Source organism: Ursus arctos, unplaced genomic scaffold (genome assembly GCF_023065955.2).
Source record: "Ursus arctos isolate Adak ecotype North America unplaced genomic scaffold, UrsArc2.0 scaffold_9, whole genome shotgun sequence".
NCBI lineage: Eukaryota > Metazoa > Chordata > Mammalia > Carnivora > Ursidae > Ursus > Ursus arctos.
This window is the reverse complement of record NW_026623111.1, coordinates 1,036,490-1,053,468: the sequence shown is the minus strand read 5'-3', so window position 1 is coordinate 1,053,468 and position 16,979 is coordinate 1,036,490. Positions and strand designations below refer to the sequence as shown.

At 66.1% G+C, this 16,979-nt stretch overlaps 1 protein-coding gene across 10 annotated transcripts; it reads right to left on the bottom strand.

The window, feature by feature from the left end:
- Positions 1-358: 358 nt before the first annotated feature.
- FGFR3 (fibroblast growth factor receptor 3) lies at positions 359-16,158 on the bottom strand. Of its 10 annotated transcripts, none has more exons than XM_026486018.4 (18): positions 15,976-16,158; positions 15,391-15,601; positions 9,732-10,001; positions 9,433-9,486; positions 8,173-8,345; positions 7,973-8,096; positions 7,676-7,866; positions 6,622-6,772; positions 5,037-5,227; positions 4,553-4,701; positions 3,577-3,698; positions 3,389-3,499; positions 3,123-3,313; positions 2,897-3,019; positions 2,725-2,795; positions 2,428-2,565; positions 2,176-2,281; positions 359-2,100 (listed from the first exon to the last, which is right to left on the bottom strand). In XM_026486018.4, exons 2-18 carry the CDS (start codon positions 15,497-15,499, stop codon positions 1,954-1,956), a joined length of 2,421 nt encoding a protein of 806 aa, XP_026341803.1. In that variant the 5' UTR covers positions 15,500-15,601; positions 15,976-16,158; the 3' UTR covers positions 359-1,953. The 10 variants fall into 10 exon arrangements, with proteins under 10 accessions (XP_026341803.1, XP_026341807.1, XP_026341808.1 ...); XM_026486022.4 differs by having other exon boundaries at positions 4,553-4,698; XM_026486023.4 differs by lacking the exon at positions 6,622-6,772 and adding an exon at positions 5,692-5,836.
- Positions 16,159-16,979: the final 821 nt, after the last annotated feature.

The following is a 16,979-nucleotide window of genomic DNA, read 5'->3' as shown; positions in this document are numbered from 1 at the left end:
AGCCAGGAGGCTTGGCAGCCACATCCCAGGATGCTGTCACTGCCTGTGCCCTTGCCAGCATTCCCTGCCCTTGGACCTCAGACTGAGGCAATGAAGACCACCCGTGGCCCTGAGGTTGTGCCCTGCCAGCGTTGGACCCCCACGCAGCCGGACACACCAGACCACCTTCTCTCTCACCCTGGCGTTGCCCCGGATTGTCCTATCCAAGCCGGGACCGGGGCTTGTGACCCCAGACAGCCAGTCCCAGTCTGCCAGTTGCAGCTGGGGACCCCTCCCTTCTCCAGTGGGGAGGGCAGACAGCAGGACAGAGCCGCCTGGGGTTCCAGAAGGGCAGGAAACAAGAAGCACAGAGCAGGGGTGTGAACCAGTCGTCTCTGTTTATTTTTTGGAAAGCATGTCTGCCAGTTTGGGCCGACACCGTTGGCCCCCGTAAGGTGGGGCGGGGGTGCTGAGAACAAAGACCACCCTGAGCCACTGCCCGGTTGACCAGATGATGAGCAAAAACACAGCCACCCAACTTCGGGCCATTAATAGTACAAAAAGTAACAAAACTGAACTCACGGCTTTCTCTCCCAAGCTTTGGAAGGTGGCAGCCCGGGCTATAAAGTCTAGAAGCATTGTGTAAGAAGTGTTAAATCTACAGCAAATACATCTTGTAAAAACTCAATAAATTACATATATAGATCTATATAAACTTGTAACATCTAATGACATCCGAGCCCGTGCAGGGAGCTGGCCCACCCCGGAAGCTGCCTTCCCACCCGGAACACATGGCAATTAGAACTTGTAGGAAAATACCAGCTTGCTTTGAAGTCCAAAAAAATAAATCTCCTAAAGAAAAACCCTATAGGAACCGAATTCCCCTGCAAAAAAAGGCCAAGGAAATAAAATATCCTCACTAGAATCACCTCGAACTATTAATGACCCTCGCGGGTGCAAGGGGCTGGCTGGGCTTTGGGGTGCAGACGGTCACGCCCAGAGCGACGCATGTCCCCCCGCGACCCCTCCAAACGAAGCAGGGCCCTTCTCAGCGGTTAATAAGTTAAAACTGACACCTCTCTTCCATGCGGCTGTCTCAACACTATGAGGTGGGGGCGAGGGACGGGGCAGGGGTTCTGGGGGTCCATAAATAGCTTTACAAATATACAGGTCCAGGTACAATTTTTAAAACAAAACTGCCAGAAAAGCCCCTCCCATCGTCTGCTGGTGTTTGTCTTCACAGCAAATCCCTCGGGGGGGGCTCCCCGTGGTCCCGTGCCTGCGACACCAGCCCTGCCTCCATATAGATATTTATATATATACGTGTGAGTACCCCACACACAGTTTCTATGTATATAAATGTACACTCGCTTCTGGAATGAACCTCTCGGAGGGAAGTTCAAGGCTCCTGCCTTCAGGTACCCGTAATTCAGTCTCCAAGGAGCAGGGTGGGATGTGGGGAGGCTGGAGGTGGGGGGGCTGCGTGCTCACCATCACCTCCAGACACAAGGTGTCACGTGGGTGGGAGCCTGCCGCATAGGGGCTCCCTGCAGGCTCAGCTCGGGCATGCGGCAGGGCCTCACCCACACAGGGCGCGGGGGCCTGGACAGCGCCCCCCCCCCCAGTGCCCCCTGGGAGGCAGCGGTTGGCGGCGGGGGGGGGGGGAGCCTGGGGAAGGGGCCCTGGGGAGGAAACCCTTTACATTCTACATTCGTCCCCCTGGTGCTGCGAGCACCGGTGGCCAGGAGGTCATTGTACAGTAGGGCGGGCACCCCAGGGATCCCTGCGCCGGGGGCCTCAAGACTCGCGCACACACACACACACACAAAGTTGTCTGTCCATCCGTCCGTCTGTCCCAGGGCTCAGGCCCGGGCCAGGGGGCCCCAGTGGTCGACAGCACGCCACCAGCAGCACAGGGGGAGCTGGCATCCGCTCTCACATTGGCGGGGGCTCGGCCTACAGGCCGGTGGCCCTTCACGTCCGCGGGCCCCCACTGCTGGGTGGGGCTGGAGGCAGCAGGTCATGGGCAAACACAGAGTCGTCCCCCGAGGAGCTGGAGCTGGGGGTGTCCTGGCCACCTGGCGAGTACTGCTCGAAAGGCACAGACAGGTCCAGGTACTCCTGCGGATGGGCGGCCGTCAATGCTGTGTGCCTCCCCCCCCCCCAGCGCAGGGGCAGGGGCAGGCCAGCACTCACATCCGTGGACGTCACAGTGAGGACACGGTCCAGGTCCTCCACCAGCTGCTTGAAGGTGGGCCTCTGGGAGGGCACCGCGTGCCAACACTCCCGCATGATCATGTACCTGTGGACGGCGCGGCTGAGGCTCCCGGCCCGGCCCTCGGGAACCCGCTGAGGGGGCAGGGAGCGGACGGCCAGGCCGTGGGGGGGGGGGGGGGCTGCCCCGTGGACCGGCGTCAGGAAGGGTGGCCACAGGGCACAGACACTCACAGGTCGTGTGTGCAGTTGGCTGGCTTGTCCATGCGGTGACCCTCCTTCAGCAGCTTGAAGAGCTCCTCCACGGGGATGCCGGGGTATGGCGAGCCCCCCAGGGTGAAGATCTCCCACAGCAGGACCCCAAAGGACCAGCTGGTGGGGAGCACAGGACGGTCAGCCTGCCCTGCCCCGAAGAGACCCCCACCGAGCGTAGGGCAGATGGGCCAGGGCCCGGGACGCTCCCAGCTCCGTCCCACGTCCCCCGCCACTCCCCACCCCCTGGCCCTCCCCAGGTTCTGAGAGACCACATACACGTCACTCTGGTGGGTGTAGACACGGTCAAACAAGGCTTCAGGCGCCATCCACTTCACAGGCAGCCGGCCCTGGGACAGGGAAGGGGGCACGTTAGGGCCAGGTGCCCTCCTGAGGGGGGCGCTTCCCTCTCCACAGCCTCCCACCGCCCACCCGCTCCAGCCGGGCTCACGTTGGTGGTCTTCTTGTAGTAGTCAAGGTTGTGCACATCACGGGCCAGGCCGAAGTCCGCGATCTTCATCACGTTGTCCTCGGTCACCAGCACATTGCGCGCGGCCAGGTCCCTGTGGATGCACTGGGAGGGGGGGGAGGGGGCTGAGGCTCCCACGTGGCCCCAGCCGGCTGAGGGACCCGCCACCGCCTGGGAGCCCTGCGCCCCTCCTCCCACCCCCGCTCACCTTCTGCGAGGCCAGGTACTCCATGCCACGTGCCACCTGGTAGGCGCAGGACACCAGGTCCTTGCAGGTGAGCTGTTCCTCTGGCAGCTTGCAGGTGTCGAAGGAGTAGTCCATGCCCGGGGGCCGCCGCGCCCGCAGGTACTCCCTCAGGTTGCCCTTGGCCGCGTACTCCACCAGCACGTACAGGGGCCCTGCGAGCACAGGGCCTCAGAGAAGAGCCCTACGCTCGGGCCCGCGCGACCCACCGGCCCCACCACAGCACCTACCGCCCTGGGTGCAGGCCCCCAGCAGGTTGATGATGTTCTTGTGCCGGCCGATCATCTTCATCATCTCCATCTCAGACACCAGGTCCGAGAGGTCCTTGTCCGTGGCGTCGTCTGCGCGGACGGAGGGTGTCAGGCGCCACTGCCCGGCCCTGCCCAGGCCCCCTTGCCACAGCCCTCCCCTCCCTCACCTTTCAGCATCTTCACGGCCACGGTGACGGGCTTCGCAGCCCGGTCCTTGTCGATGCCGATGGCCTCCGCCATGACCACTTGGCCGAAGCAGCCCTCCCCGAGAGGCTTACCCAGGGTCAGCCTGGTGGCAGAAGCAGAGAGGCGATGAGCGCTCCCACCTGCCCCACGTCTGTCCCAGGCGGTCCGGGAGGCGGCGCCACAGAGCCCTCTGTACTTGCCCCCATAACCCTGCTCGTGAGGACGAAAGACGTTGACCCTCCAGGCCCTCCCTCTGTGAGGGCCGTCCAGATAGAGCACTCTGCGAGGGGTGCCCCCTCCCCCCTGCAGGAGCATCTGTCCCTGGCCCAGCCTCCTCCGGCCCCAGCCCCACATCCAGCAAGAGCCATGCTGCACGTAGAGCTGATTCCTATCTGCCTCTTTTTTTTTTTTTTTAAAGATTTTATTTATTTATGTGACAGAGAAATAGCCAGTGAGAGAGAGAACACAAGCAGGGGGAGTGGGAGAGGAAGAAGCAGGCTCCCAGCAGAGGAGCCCGATGTGGGACTCGATCCCGGAATGCTAGGATCACACCCTGAGCCGAAGGCAGACGCTTGGGGCGCCTGGGTGGCCCAGCGGTTAAGCGTCTGCCTTCGGCTCAGGGCGTGATCCCGGCGTTATGGGATCGAGCCCCACATCAGGCTCCTCCGCTAGGAGCCTGCTTCTTCCTCTCCCACTCCCCCCTGCTTGTGTTCCCTCTCTCGCTAGCTATCTCTGTCAAATAAAGAAATAAAATCTTAAAAAAAAAAAAAAAAAAAAAGGCAGACGCTTAACGACTGCGCTACCCAGGCGCCCCCCTACCTGCCTCTGATAGGAATCCAATCAGGTTTCTGAGTGGAGCCCCCTCCCCACCCCATGGGGGCCACACCCCACGTGTCCCCCACCCCCACCAGCTCAGGGCCTGGCCCCAGCACACATGGTCATATCGCCAGCACTGACCGGGCCCGGGACAGCTCCCACTTGGGGTCAGCAGGCAACTCCAGCTCAGAGACGTTGGCCAGCGCAGGGCCCTCCCCAGAAGACAGCCGGGCGATGCGCACCAGTGGCGTGTTGGAGTTCATGGACGAGTTGGACTCCAAGGACACCTGCTTGGGTCGGCAGGGACAGGTTGGTGCCACGGGGCCAAACCACAGGGGGTGGGGGAGGGTCGCGGACGGCGAGACTGCGGCTCTGTCTGTGTGAGCAGGGCCGGCCAGGGCCTGGGAGGGCTGTCTGACCTCCACGTAGCGCTACGTGAAGATAAAGTGACCCAGGGGATGGCAAAGACAAGGGCGCGGCTGGCTCAGCCACACAGACCATATCCCGGGCAGGCCCCAGGCCTCAGACACCGCGGAGTGTCCCTCAGCTCGGGAGCCCAGGGGACGGGGCCGTGGGGGGTCCGGGAGGCCAGGCGGCTCGGAACCTGGTATCTACTTTCTGTTACCTGTCGCTTGAGCGGGAAGCGGGAGACCTTGTGCACGGTGGGCGAGCCCAGGCCCTTCTTCGGGGGCGTGCGCAGGCGGCACAGTGTCACGGCCGCCACCACCAGGATGAAGAGGAGGAAGCCCACCCCGTAGCTGAGGACTCCCGCGTACACGCTGCCAGCCTCACCAGCCTCCACCAGCTCCTCCTCGGCTGCAAAGACACAGGTGTTGCAGGCCTGGCCCAGCCGCATAGGAGCCCCCACGGGCCACCCTGGGCCCGAGCCAGAGGCACAACGGGCGTGGGGAAAGGGGCTCAGACCCCCTCACTGAGGGTCCTGCGGTCAGAACGCTGGGTCAGCAGGGGGACACCCAGTAGAGGAGGAGCCCAGCAGAGCCAGCAGCACTCACACCGGCCACCCAGGGAGACGCCACAGCTACCACCTAGGCTGCTGCGGACCTGGCGGGAGCGGGGGGCTCCAGGGAGGCCCCTCTGAGCCAACACACCGCACGTCGGCTCTGTTCCCATACCAGCCACAGGGCCCGGCGCAAGAGCTCTGTGGAGCACGGTGGCCACGGGCCGCAGGGTCCCCTGCCTGTCCCTGGCAGCCGTGGGGTGTCCCAAGCCAGCGACCCCGAGAGGACAGGAGCAGAGCGAGCAGCAGCAGGAGCCGGTACCTGGCAGCACCACCAGCCACGCAGAGTGATGGGAAAACCCGATAGAATTGCCCGCCAGACACGTGTACTCCCCCGCGTCCTCAAAGGTGACATTGCGCAAGGACAGAACCTCTAGCTCCTTGTCGGTGGTGTTAGCGCCCGCCGTCTACAAAGAGAGAACACAGCGCGATAGGCGAGCGCCAGCACCTCCCAGGGGCACCACAGCCACAGTCCACGTGGCGACGATCCAGCCAGGCTGCAAGGAAAACGCCGCTGCCACCACCACCACGACCACGGCCACGGCGCCCAGGGTCCTCTGCCTCGTGCGTCCACACAGAGCCCGAAGCCAGTCCCTCCACCGGTGAGTCCTCTGTCCCGGGTGAGCGCCAGGCGTGCGGGCAGCAGCGTGCTGCACAAACGCAGCGTGAGGCTTAGCATGTGCACTGGGGGGCGCGGGCGGGCAGGCAGATGGACGGACGACAAACAGACCAACAGGCAGTGAGCAGGCAGTGGAGCCAGGGGCGAGAGCTCGAGAGAGGGCGAGAGAGCGAGCGAGAGAGCGAGCGAGAGAGCGAGCGAGAGGGCGAGCAAGACACACACACGCGTGCACGCACGCACGCGCACGCACACGCATGCACGCGCACGCACACGCACACGGGGCGGGGGCAGAAGCAGCAGCTCTCAAACAGAGGGGCACAGCCTCTCCTGGGGCTGAAGGCCTCCTGGGGGTGCGTGTGAGAGCACAGGCGGGGTCAGCACGGGCCACGGGGGTCGAAGCAGGCGGTCACAGTGGAGGCCAGAGGCGCCAGCACGGCAGACGTGGCTCCTTCGGGAGCACCGTGCAAGCCACAGGGCGGGGAGCGAGCAGGATGGGGGCGTGCAGGTGGGCGCATGGCCAGGGCGTCGGAGCTGGAGCTCGGCGTGCCAGACAGCGCGGGACAGAGTCGTTACCTGCTTGGGGCCCGTGAACACGCAGCCAAAAGGCCTTCTCAGCCACGCCTATGAAATTGGAGGCTCGACAGAGGTACTCGCCCCCGTCACGCTCGGACACATTGGCCAGGCGGAGGCGTGCGTCGGCCTCCACACTCTCACTGATCCAGGACTGCGGGGACAAGAGACCCGGCTTAGGCGCGCCCTTGGCAGCCCGGCCGGGCAGAGTGGCCATGTGGGTGCAGGCCCTGGTGCAGACCCTGCCACGAGGTTGGCCCTCAAGGTATGGAGGGGCTGGGCTAGGCTCTGCCAGGAAGGCTGCCTGGAGGAGGCCACGGAAGCACCTCCCAGGGGTGGGCCACGGTGTGACAGGGTGCGCCTTCTGCACACCCACCCACTTCAGCCCAGATTGCGGCCCTGGCAGACTCTCCTAAGAGGCCCCCCAGGGCTGGTCCTCTGCCTGCCTACCCCCGGGGTCCCGGCAGGGCCTGGCTCTCAGTACGTGTTCCCCTGAGTGTCGAGATCTCACCCGACAGGGCCAAGGTGGCCTCTGCAGTCGGGGCTGCACTCCTGCTCTCACCCGAGGGCCTGCTCCCCACCCCCATGAGCAACAGATGTTTCTCTTTGGGCTGAGAGTGTCGCAACCATCCCAACTCGGGTGGCCCCCGCCCCTGGGGCCGTGGGAACAAAGCGAGGGCCGAGGGAGGCAGGCAGGCAGGCAGCGAGCCGTGCTCTGTGCACGCGGACGGGGCCGCATCAGGACGGCGCGAGGAGGGCCTGCCTGCACCTCAGGCCCAGGCGCTGGGAGGGCTCAGCGACCACCTGCCTGCCCCGGAGCAGGCCCGCCTCCAGGGCCCAGACTCCCAAGCCCAGCCCCCAGCAGGTCGGTGCTGAGCCGAGACCCCCCACCGCGTCTCCCCACCGCCCCCCCCCCCCCCGTGGTCCGATACCTGACCCCCAACCCTCTGACCCAGCGGGCCTCCCTACTGGGAGGCCTCTCCGACCCCCGAACACGGGGGGCGGGGCCAACGGGGCCACGCCCAGCAGCTCCCGCGCTGCCAGGGGTGGCACCCACCTTGAGCACGGTGACGTAGGGGGTGCCGTCGGGCCCCACTTTGCTGCCGTTCACCTCCACGTGCTTGAGCCACTGGATGTGGGGCTGTGCGTCACTGTACACCTTGCAGTGGAACTCCACGTCGCTGCCCAGCACGGCCGTCTGATTGGCGGGCAGCCCGGCCTGCAGGATGGGCCGGTGCGGAGAGCGCTCTGCGGGGCAGACGGGGCTCAGCCGGGGCTCAGCCAGGGCGCAGCCGGGGCGCAGCCGCAGCCCCGCCCGCGCCGCCAGCCCACGCCCGCCAGCCCGGGGCCTCACCCAGCACGTCCAGGGTGTAGGTCTGCCGGATGCTGCCGAACTTGTTCTCCACGACGCACGTGTAGTTCCCGCGGTCCGAGGGCACCACGCTCTCCATGACCAGGCTCCACTGCTGGTGCCGCAGCTGCAGACGGGCGCGCGGGTGAGGGGACCGCCGGCTTAGGCCCCCACCGGCCAGCACCACCCGCCGCCAGGCCCACCTTGATGCCCCCGATGCGGTGCTCGCCTCGGAACTCCTTGCCGTTCTTCAGCCAGGAGATGGACGGCGTGGGGTTGCCGGCGGCCGGGCACCGGAAGCGCACAGTGTTGGCGGCAGGCACCGCCAGCAGCTTCTTGTCCATCCGCTCGGGCCGTGTCCAGTAAGGGGCCCCTGCTGGGAGAGGGGCACATGACAGCCATAACCAGGGTGGGGGCAGAGGCCCACCTGACCCCCCTTCGGAAGCCGTCGGGCTGCCCACGCCTCCAGCCTCAGTGTCCTCTCCTGTGTACGGACTGTTGGGACTTCTGAGGACCTCTGCTTTGGCCGGACAAGGCCGCCGACAGCCCCAACATCACCTCCCAGCATTCTCAAAGCTAAGGCATGCGTCCCCTCCCCTCCCTGTCCACCTCCCCCAATCACCTGCTCCAGCCAAGGGGGCCCAAGCGTCCAGAACAATACACCCTGACCCGGGAGCCTTAAGGACACAAGGGTATCTCCCAGTGGAGCACCCACCCACCCAGGGAGGCACGTTTGAGGCCGGCCCACTGAGGTGGAGATCCAGCCGTCAGAGGAACCAGGTCAGCCCAGGTCACGGAGCCCAGCTGGATGGACAAGCAAGGCTAGGACCCAGAAGCCGGGTGGTAGGACGTAAGGCCCAGCCACATGCAGAACCCGGAGTCTTAGAGGTGGCCAGGTGCCTGCTAGAATCCTGGCGACCCAGAGTCACCCTCTAGAGCACTCCAGGGCCTGCCGGGCAGGGAGAGGGGACACAGGGACACAGCATCCGGAAGGCCCTGCCCCCTCCTGGTTTTCAGGCTTGTCCCCATCCCTACCCTAAGTGGTTTCCATCCTTCTTTGTTGCTGGGGTGGGGGCTACATTCCTGTGGGTCCCTGGAGCCCCTAACCCCTCAGTGCGGTGGCCCCCAGCAGCCTGACTGTAGTCACACCTGGCCTGGGCCACCTTACCCACAGGCCTTACTGCCCACCCCCCACGGCCACCCTGTCTTCCTTGTCTCACCGGCCGCACAGTGCCCCCAGCCCCCCAGCTTGCCACCTAGAGCTCAGGGCCGTCACACTGAGGGGACCCCACAGTTGGTGTGACCCCAGGGAGGTGGCCCCCCAGGCCTCGGTGTCCTACCTGCCCGATGAGCAGGCCCCCTACCTGCAGAGCACAGGGCTGGGCAGCTAGGAAGCAGGCCCACCCCCGGAAAGGCAGGGCCCCACCCCCGGCCAGCCCTGCGTGCCTGGGACCCGGGCTCACCTGTATCTTCGGCCTCATCCTCCCCGTCTTCGTCGTCTCCGGAGGACGGAGCATCTGCAATTCAGGCAAGAGGGAGCATGCAGGAGTCGGACCCCCGACAGGCAAGTGCCCGGCGCCTACTCCCCGGGGCCTGCCACCTCCTCCCGGGTCTGTGGAGCCCCCCACAGGCAGGGCTGGAGTCCCTTCACGCAGCGCCTCCTACCCACGACCACCAAGACCCGCGACGTGGGGTGCAGCAGGAGCGCCGCCCCGACACCGCCGGCCGCGCAGCAGGCTCAGCAGAGCCCGCGGGCACTCACCTGTCACACGCACACTGAAGTGGCAGAGAACGCGCTGGGTGAGCCGCTGCCGGCAGCTGTAGGCCCCGGCGTCCTCATGGGAGGCGTTGAGCACCTGCAGCCGCTGCGGCCCCACCAGGATGCGGTCTGAGGGCACCAGCCCCATACCGTCCTTGACCCAGACGCTGGGTCCCGTGGGACCGCCGGCAGGCGCGTGGCAGCTCAGCTCCACGGTGTCCCCACTGCCAAAGACCAGCTGCTCCTGCTGGCCAGGTTCAGGTCCCGGGGCCTCTGTAGAGAGCACAGATGACCCTAAGGCAGGTGCCCCCAAAACAGGAATCCTGGGCGCCTGGCACCCCTGGGAGGCACCATGGCAGGCCCACTGCCCAGACAAGCAGCGGAGGCTGCGGAGGGGGGCATCTGGGGCCCGGAGGGCTAGGCAGGGGCCACCGCGTCCAGAGCCTGCAGTCCTGCAAAGTGTCCCGCAGAGGACCAGGGTGGCTACGTACAGCCCTGCCAACTGGCGTGCACCCCAAGAACAACCATAGGGTCGCAGCGCCTACGTAGACGGTGTGCAAGTAAGCGGGTTTGGCTGCACGCCCACCAAACTGTACTTATGGACACTGAAAATTCAAATGGCAAAGCGTCACAAACTACTCTTCTTCCTTTGCTTTTTCCAACCACTTAGAAGTGCAAAACCCACCCTGAGCTCACAGGCTGTACAAAACCAGGCCCCAGGCAGCCGGTCCTCCACAGACCTCTGGCTTTTAGCCCCAAACGGAGGCTCGAGGCAGGAATAGGGGACAGGGGTCCCACATAATGCCCCCCTGTCTCATCTTGGCGGCAAAGCAGTTCCGGACCAGAGAAGAGACACTCCCCAGCTCGCCAGGGCCAGGCAGCACAGGCTGAACCTCCCAGAACAGCACTTGCTCGGGGCCGGTGACCTCGGGGGCCAGCCTGGAGTGGGGGCTCTCGGGGACGTGGAACACCTGCACCCCGACTTAGAAGGCAGTGTTTTGTGTGTGAGCTACACCTTAGCACGACACTAAACACACAGCAAGAAAAAAGCCCATAAATACAGACAGCACGATACATCTGGTCAGCAGTGTCTCATAGGCCAGTGGGTTAAGGGGACCTGGGACCCTCCCCCATTTCACGGATAAGGACACAAGCTGGGAGGGATGGGAGGTGGTCTAGACTCAGCCAGTGAGCAAGTCAGAGCAGGAGCCCTTAGAGCCAGGCTACGGTGCCCTGGCCCACTTACGTGCAAATGCTAAATTGGGGTAAAAGATCCTCGCCAAGGGCAGACGTCCGCTGGGAAGTCCCCGGTCCCTCCCCCTGCCCAGCGGCTGCCTAGCTGGAGATCCAGGGACACACCACTGGTGGGGCTGACTATCACCCCCAGGCCTCCCTGCCAGGGCCAGACAATGCCCAGTGCAGGCGGGCAGCCTGGGCTTGGGGCCCGGGACAGGGGTGGGTGGTCCTGCCGCCCAGGCCTCATTCCCCAGACCCAGCTGGGTCAGTTACACCGTCACTTGTCATTCTGCCGACGCGTGGCCTAGATTCGAGGGCCCAGCTGCCCACTCTAGCCACATCAGCCCCTGGCTCCCTGGACAGTCCCGATTCTGCCCACCTACTTCCAGCAGCCCCACCAGCCCCATGCCCACCAGGAGGGTCTCTGAAGTATCCTCCAAGTCTGCATCACTGGGGGCCCCACAGTCAAGGGGTTCCTGCTCTGACCTCCAGCCCCCCAGTCCTGGCCACTGTGTCCTGTGGGGACCACCCAGTGGCTGGGAGCTGACTGAGGCCCCCCAGAAGGCTGAGGACTGCTGGTCATGGCAGCCTCAGCCCCAGGCCCTGGCCCAAGGGCAACAGTGATCGGCTCTGGTTTGGTCTGGGCAGCGTGGGCAGGTCAACCATCCACACAGGACTCACTTCAACCTGGTCCAGCACGGGATTGAGGAGACACAGAGCAGCCCCCAGGCCAGCCATCTGTTGGTGGACAGACCCTGCACTCAGCTGAGGCCCAGCCCTTGACCTGCCCAGGTGCAGAAGCCAGGGACCCCCACACCAGGGCAGCAGTCTCTGCCTCCAGCAGATCTGACCACCAGGCCACAGAGAATCCTGGGGGTGACCCAGCCGTGGCCAAGTGGGTGGGGTCAGGCAGGGGGACAGAGAAGGATGGGCAGGGCCCAAAGTGATGGGCCTGGGTGGGCGCTAAACCAGCCACTGTCTGGCCCTACCTGGGAGCGGCAGGGGCAGTGCTGCTCAGCCCCCACCCCAGCAGCCCCAGGAGGGGGTCTTTCTTGATCAACAAAAGGGGGCCCTGCTCACACCCGCCCAAGTGCTGGGGCCCACACATGCTGGAGGCCAAGTCCTGTGTGCCACGGCAGGTGCCCACATGCCACTGAGGGGGGTGGGCATAGGTGGAATGTCTGCCCCCACCTGCACCCCCACCCCAACAGGGGCCTGAGCTCGATCAGGGGCTGCATGCCAAGGGCAGCCCATGAGCATGGCCCAAGGGGCACTATGTTCTGGAAAGGTCCAGCTGGGCTTGCGGGCCTGTCTCCCAGTTACAGGGTCCTCCTGATTCTGCTACTCACTGGCCTCGTGCCTCAATTTCCCCCACTGGGACACAGCACAAATATCCCACTACATGGCCAGGAAGGCCACCATAGCAGTGAAAATGCTGGGTCACATGACAGGAGGGGCAAGAGACCCAACCCATCACCTTTGATGTCACCAGGCCACCGTCAGAGCTTGCCTGTTCGGGAGGGCTGCCGCGGGGCCCCTGACCCTTGACAAGGAGGTAACAGTCCTAGATTCAGGTCAGTACAGTTGAGGCTCCCCCAGTGCATAGGGAGTGCACAGGGGCTGGACAACACTCCCCCAGAAGGGACTTGGGGGCGACCCCAAAGAACAAGCATCAAATTCAGACCCAATTCAAAGGAACCATTGCAGCTGGCTGCCCCCAGGGAATTTGGGTTTTGGGTTAGAATGAAGAACAAAGGGTGTGGTTCTGGATGTGCAGTGAAGCTTTCCACTGCCCCCCGGAGCCTGGGACGTACATGCTTTCAAATAGCCCAAGAGACACAGGTTCTCAAAGGGACCCCGAAGTCAAGGGAGAAGATCTGAGCTTCCCCCCTCCCCACCTGGAACCTTTCTGAAATATTTCTTAACAAAGTTAGAAGAAAAAGGGGGGGGGGTGAGGTGGGGCAAGCAAATGTGGGCTTACAGGATGACCCAGCCTGACCTATTCAGAACCCTGCCTTTACCTGTCCTCACAAACAAGTGAGGTGACTGGGGCTCCAGCAGGATCTGGAGTCAGGGAGCTCCCCTCCCATCCAGAAGAGACTCCGTCCATCGTCCATTGCTTACTCACTTGTAAGTCACTGCCCCCACAGCCTGTGCCAGCTAGGACGCCTGTCCCCCTTTGGTTTCCGTTATGAAATGGGGCACAGCCAGGCCCCAGAGTGGCCCCAAGGAGGACCTGAATCCCTGGGGGCAGGGGTGCTTCTCAGCTCAGTGCAGGGGCTGAGGGCAGAAGTCCAGCCTCGGGCTCAGCCAGGTTAATGAACCACCCAGAGGCCTGTGGGGCTCAAAGTCCATCCCTGAGACGGAGGAGGTGGGGAAGGTGGCAACCAGTGCTTTTCTGGGAAATGCCCTGCACTCTCAAGGGACCCCTCTTGGCTGGGTGGGGTCAGACAGCACGGGGAGTGCCGACCCTCAAGGCCCCTCAGAGAGAACACTGGCCCCCGGTGGAGATGAAGGCTGCCCAGGTCAGTCCAGTGGCCCGCATCTTCCCCACCTCGACCCCAGCCAACTCCGGCTTTTTAATTTGTTTTTCCCGAGAAAGTGTCAGCTGGAAACTCTAAATTTCACCAGATCTTTGAATTTTTATGGCCTGGTCCATGTCCTTAACCAACTGGATGGAGTTCACTGACCGAGGAGCTCACTACCTGTCTCACCAGCTCTACTTCGGGGACGGGGCAGCCATGGTCTGGCAGAGGGAAGAGGCCCGGAGCCCCGGGGTCCCCTCCCGCTGCAGTGCCCCAAGCCTGCGAGCCTTGCGGCACCACGAGCTCTGCTCCCCAGGGCCGGCCTCACGGGGGCGGCCCGTTCCCAGACCGAGGACGGAGCCCCCTCCCCCCGCTGCCGCCCCCGCACGCCGCAGGGGGTCCGGAGAGGATCTGGAGCCCGGCCCGCTGCCCCCTCGTCGGGGCTAGTTGACATTCCTCGGCCGTAGGGAGTAATATCTTTATCTGAATGCGAATGCTAATTCGGGGCTCCCCCCGCGACCGCCTATTGGGCGCCCCTGGAAGCTGGGCCGCCCGAGCAGGCGCTAAAAGCGCGCGCTGACCTCGCGACGGCCTCTGTCACGCCGCTGAATGACACACACATTCAAGCGCTGGGCCCACTTCATTCATAAAAAAATGACATTGTTCCGGGAGGCTGCAGCCGCCACCGTAGAAAGGGGCGCGGGGGCGCGGGGAGGGGCGGGCCGCCATCTGCCTCCGTCCTGCCCGCGGCCGCCGCCTCCCTGGCACTGCGCGCCCGCCGCCGCTCAGCTCACACCTCCCTGCGAGGCCGCCGCGGCCGCCATCAATGCGCGGTCTGTGGCCGCGCCGGGTACAAAGGAGCGGCTGTTCGGGTCCCGCCCGGGTGGGGCGTGAGCTCACCGGGCGAAGGCCTCCCTCCGCGCGGCAGCCGGCACGGAGCCGGGGTGCGTGCGGCCCCCTCGCCCGCGTCCCGGGGTCGGCTGTCCGCCCCCCCCCAGCCCCCGGGGCCGGGCCTCTCCTCCGGGCCCAGCCGGGAGTCTGGCGGCGCGTGTGCGGGGCGGCGCGGCCCGGAGCGCACGGTGGGCTCGGCAGGGGGCCGCGCGCGCTGCACCTCGAGCGCCGCGGCGCGTGTGCGGGGCGGGGCCTGGCGCACCGACGCGCTCCCGCCCCTCCCCGGCGCTCAGCCCGCAGGCCCCTGGCGGACCCCCGACATCTACCCGACCTTGACTGCCGGATGGGGTCCGCGGGTCCACGTCCCTCGGACACCCGCCCTGGCGTCGGGCGCACACCCCGGGGTGGGGGGCAGACACCTTTACCCACAGGGCAGGGAGAGCAGGGCTGGCGAGCGGAGGCACTAGACGGTGTTGCGTCGTAACGGAGGCCACTGGGGGGCAGGGCCCGGGTGGCAGGCTGACGCACTCTCACACCCTCCCTCCAAAGTGCGGTCTCTCACTTCGGACCCAAGCCATGAACAGGGACGGAGGTGGGTTGGGACTGCAGCACCAACAATAGGAACTTTCCGTTAGTGAGGACCCGCAGAACAACAATGGGAATCGTGGAAACGCAGCCCCGCGCCCTCCCGATGCTGCCTGGGGTCAGGCTGCACCCCACTGGAGCACCGTGGGGGGCAGTGGCGGCTGACGCCGAAGTCGCGTCTAGCTCCCAGCCGCGGCCTCGCACTTGGGTGGTAGCCCTGAGGCTCCCGAAGCCCCACCAACTGCCGCGCCAGCTCTGGCCGAGATCCCCAGGGAGGGAGGGCGGCAGAAACCTGGGCACTGGCTCCGCAGGGCCAGCCCAGGGCGCATCCTCGGGCCCACTCAGATCCGGCGCCCCGCACCCACCCAGGGGCCCGTTCCTGGGCCCCGACGCCCCTCTCCGGTACCCGTCGGGTGCTTCCTTACCTGCAGCTCTCCGCACGACGCGCTGCTCCATGCCTGGGGGCCCCGAGGCGGCTCCGGTCACGACCGCCACCGCCACGCAGAACGCGAGGGCGCGAGCCGCGGCGCCCATAGTGGGGGCGAGGGCGACGACGTCCTCAGGCGGCGCGCGCGGGCATGCTGCCCCCCATGTCCCCGCTCTGGCACCGGCGGGAGGAGGGCGCCACTCGGGAGACTGCGGGAGGAGGTGGGCAGTTCGTTACCCCGGAGGAGCCGGGGCGCGCAGGGGCGGAAGCGGCGGTGGCTGGGCTCCTGTGCCCAGGCTTCACCGACCCCCGGCCGCCCCGCCCGCCGCCGCCGCCCTGGGCTCCCGGGCCGCCTGGCGCCGGCCGCCTCCTCCCCGCCGCGGTCCCTCCCTTCCTCCCCCTTCCCTCCCCGACTTCTGCAGAGCCCTCCCAGGGCGGCGGCGGCGGCGGCGGCAAACTTTCCAGGACGGGAAGCCTGCGCCCCGGCCCGGCCCCGCCGCAGAGACCGCTCGGGACGTGAGCCCGCCGCGCGCTCCGGCCTCGCCGCGCGCCCGCCTCTACCCCTCCCCGCCCGCGCACCGACCTGGCGGCCGCCGGCCCCCACTCGCCGCGCGCGGCCCTTGCTCCGGCTCGTTGCCCGCCAGCCCAGTGCCTGCGTCCCGCGCCTCCAGAGTCGGCTCGCCGGTGCGTCCGTGTGCCCGGCGGAGCAGGACTGCACGGCGCCAGCTGTCCGCACCACCGCCGCCGCCGCCACCGCCACCGAGCACTGAGCCCGGGCGGCCCGGCGCGCGGCAGCCAGTGGGGGCTGGCCCGCGGCCGCCACGCCCCCGGCCCCGCCCCGGCCCGGCCCCGCCCGCCCCGACTCGCTGGGCGCAGGACACGCCCCTCCCCTGGGGCAGCCCGGAGGCGGGGCCGCGGCTCGCCGGGCCCCCGCCCGCGGAGGGGATTAGAGGGGGCGGGGCCGGGCGGGGGCGCCGGGCGGTCTCGGAGGGCGTGGGAGCCGGGGCTGGACGCGCGAGGCCCCCCATCGCACCACTGCGCCAGGCGGGCGCTCAGAGGGGCCGAGCGCGGACCTCTAGTTGCGCGGCTCGCAGTCCCGGTTGCCATCCGGCCTCGGATCAGGGCAACGAGGGGACATAGAAGGGGGGCGTCTCGGTGGGTGAAGCCTGTCAGAGAGGCTGAACCCTGAGGCGTGCGGTGGATAAGCCCAGGAGCGCATGGAGGCCGGGGGGGACTGTGTGTGCAAAGGCCTGGCAGTGAGGGGCGGCTCTGCCTGTCTGCCGGGGCTGAAATACCAGCGGACTGCATCCCACAAGCTGGGGTCGCGCTGCTGCTTTTATTAAGCGCCCGTGGCGCACTCGAGCTAAGCCTCCCGAGCTACTCCCAGTGCTCCAGGAGGAACCAAGTTCGGAGACTGGGTGCTTGCCAGGCATCAGAGTGGAGAGCAGGGACTGGGGGCCTCAGACAGGGGACACCAACCCCAGGGCTCTGGGGAAGGGTGAGGGTAGCTGGTAGTAGAGCAGGAGCTGGAGGAGTTGTGACAGGTCCTGGGGCACTGCTGGATGCGACAGATTTGAGCTGGAGAGC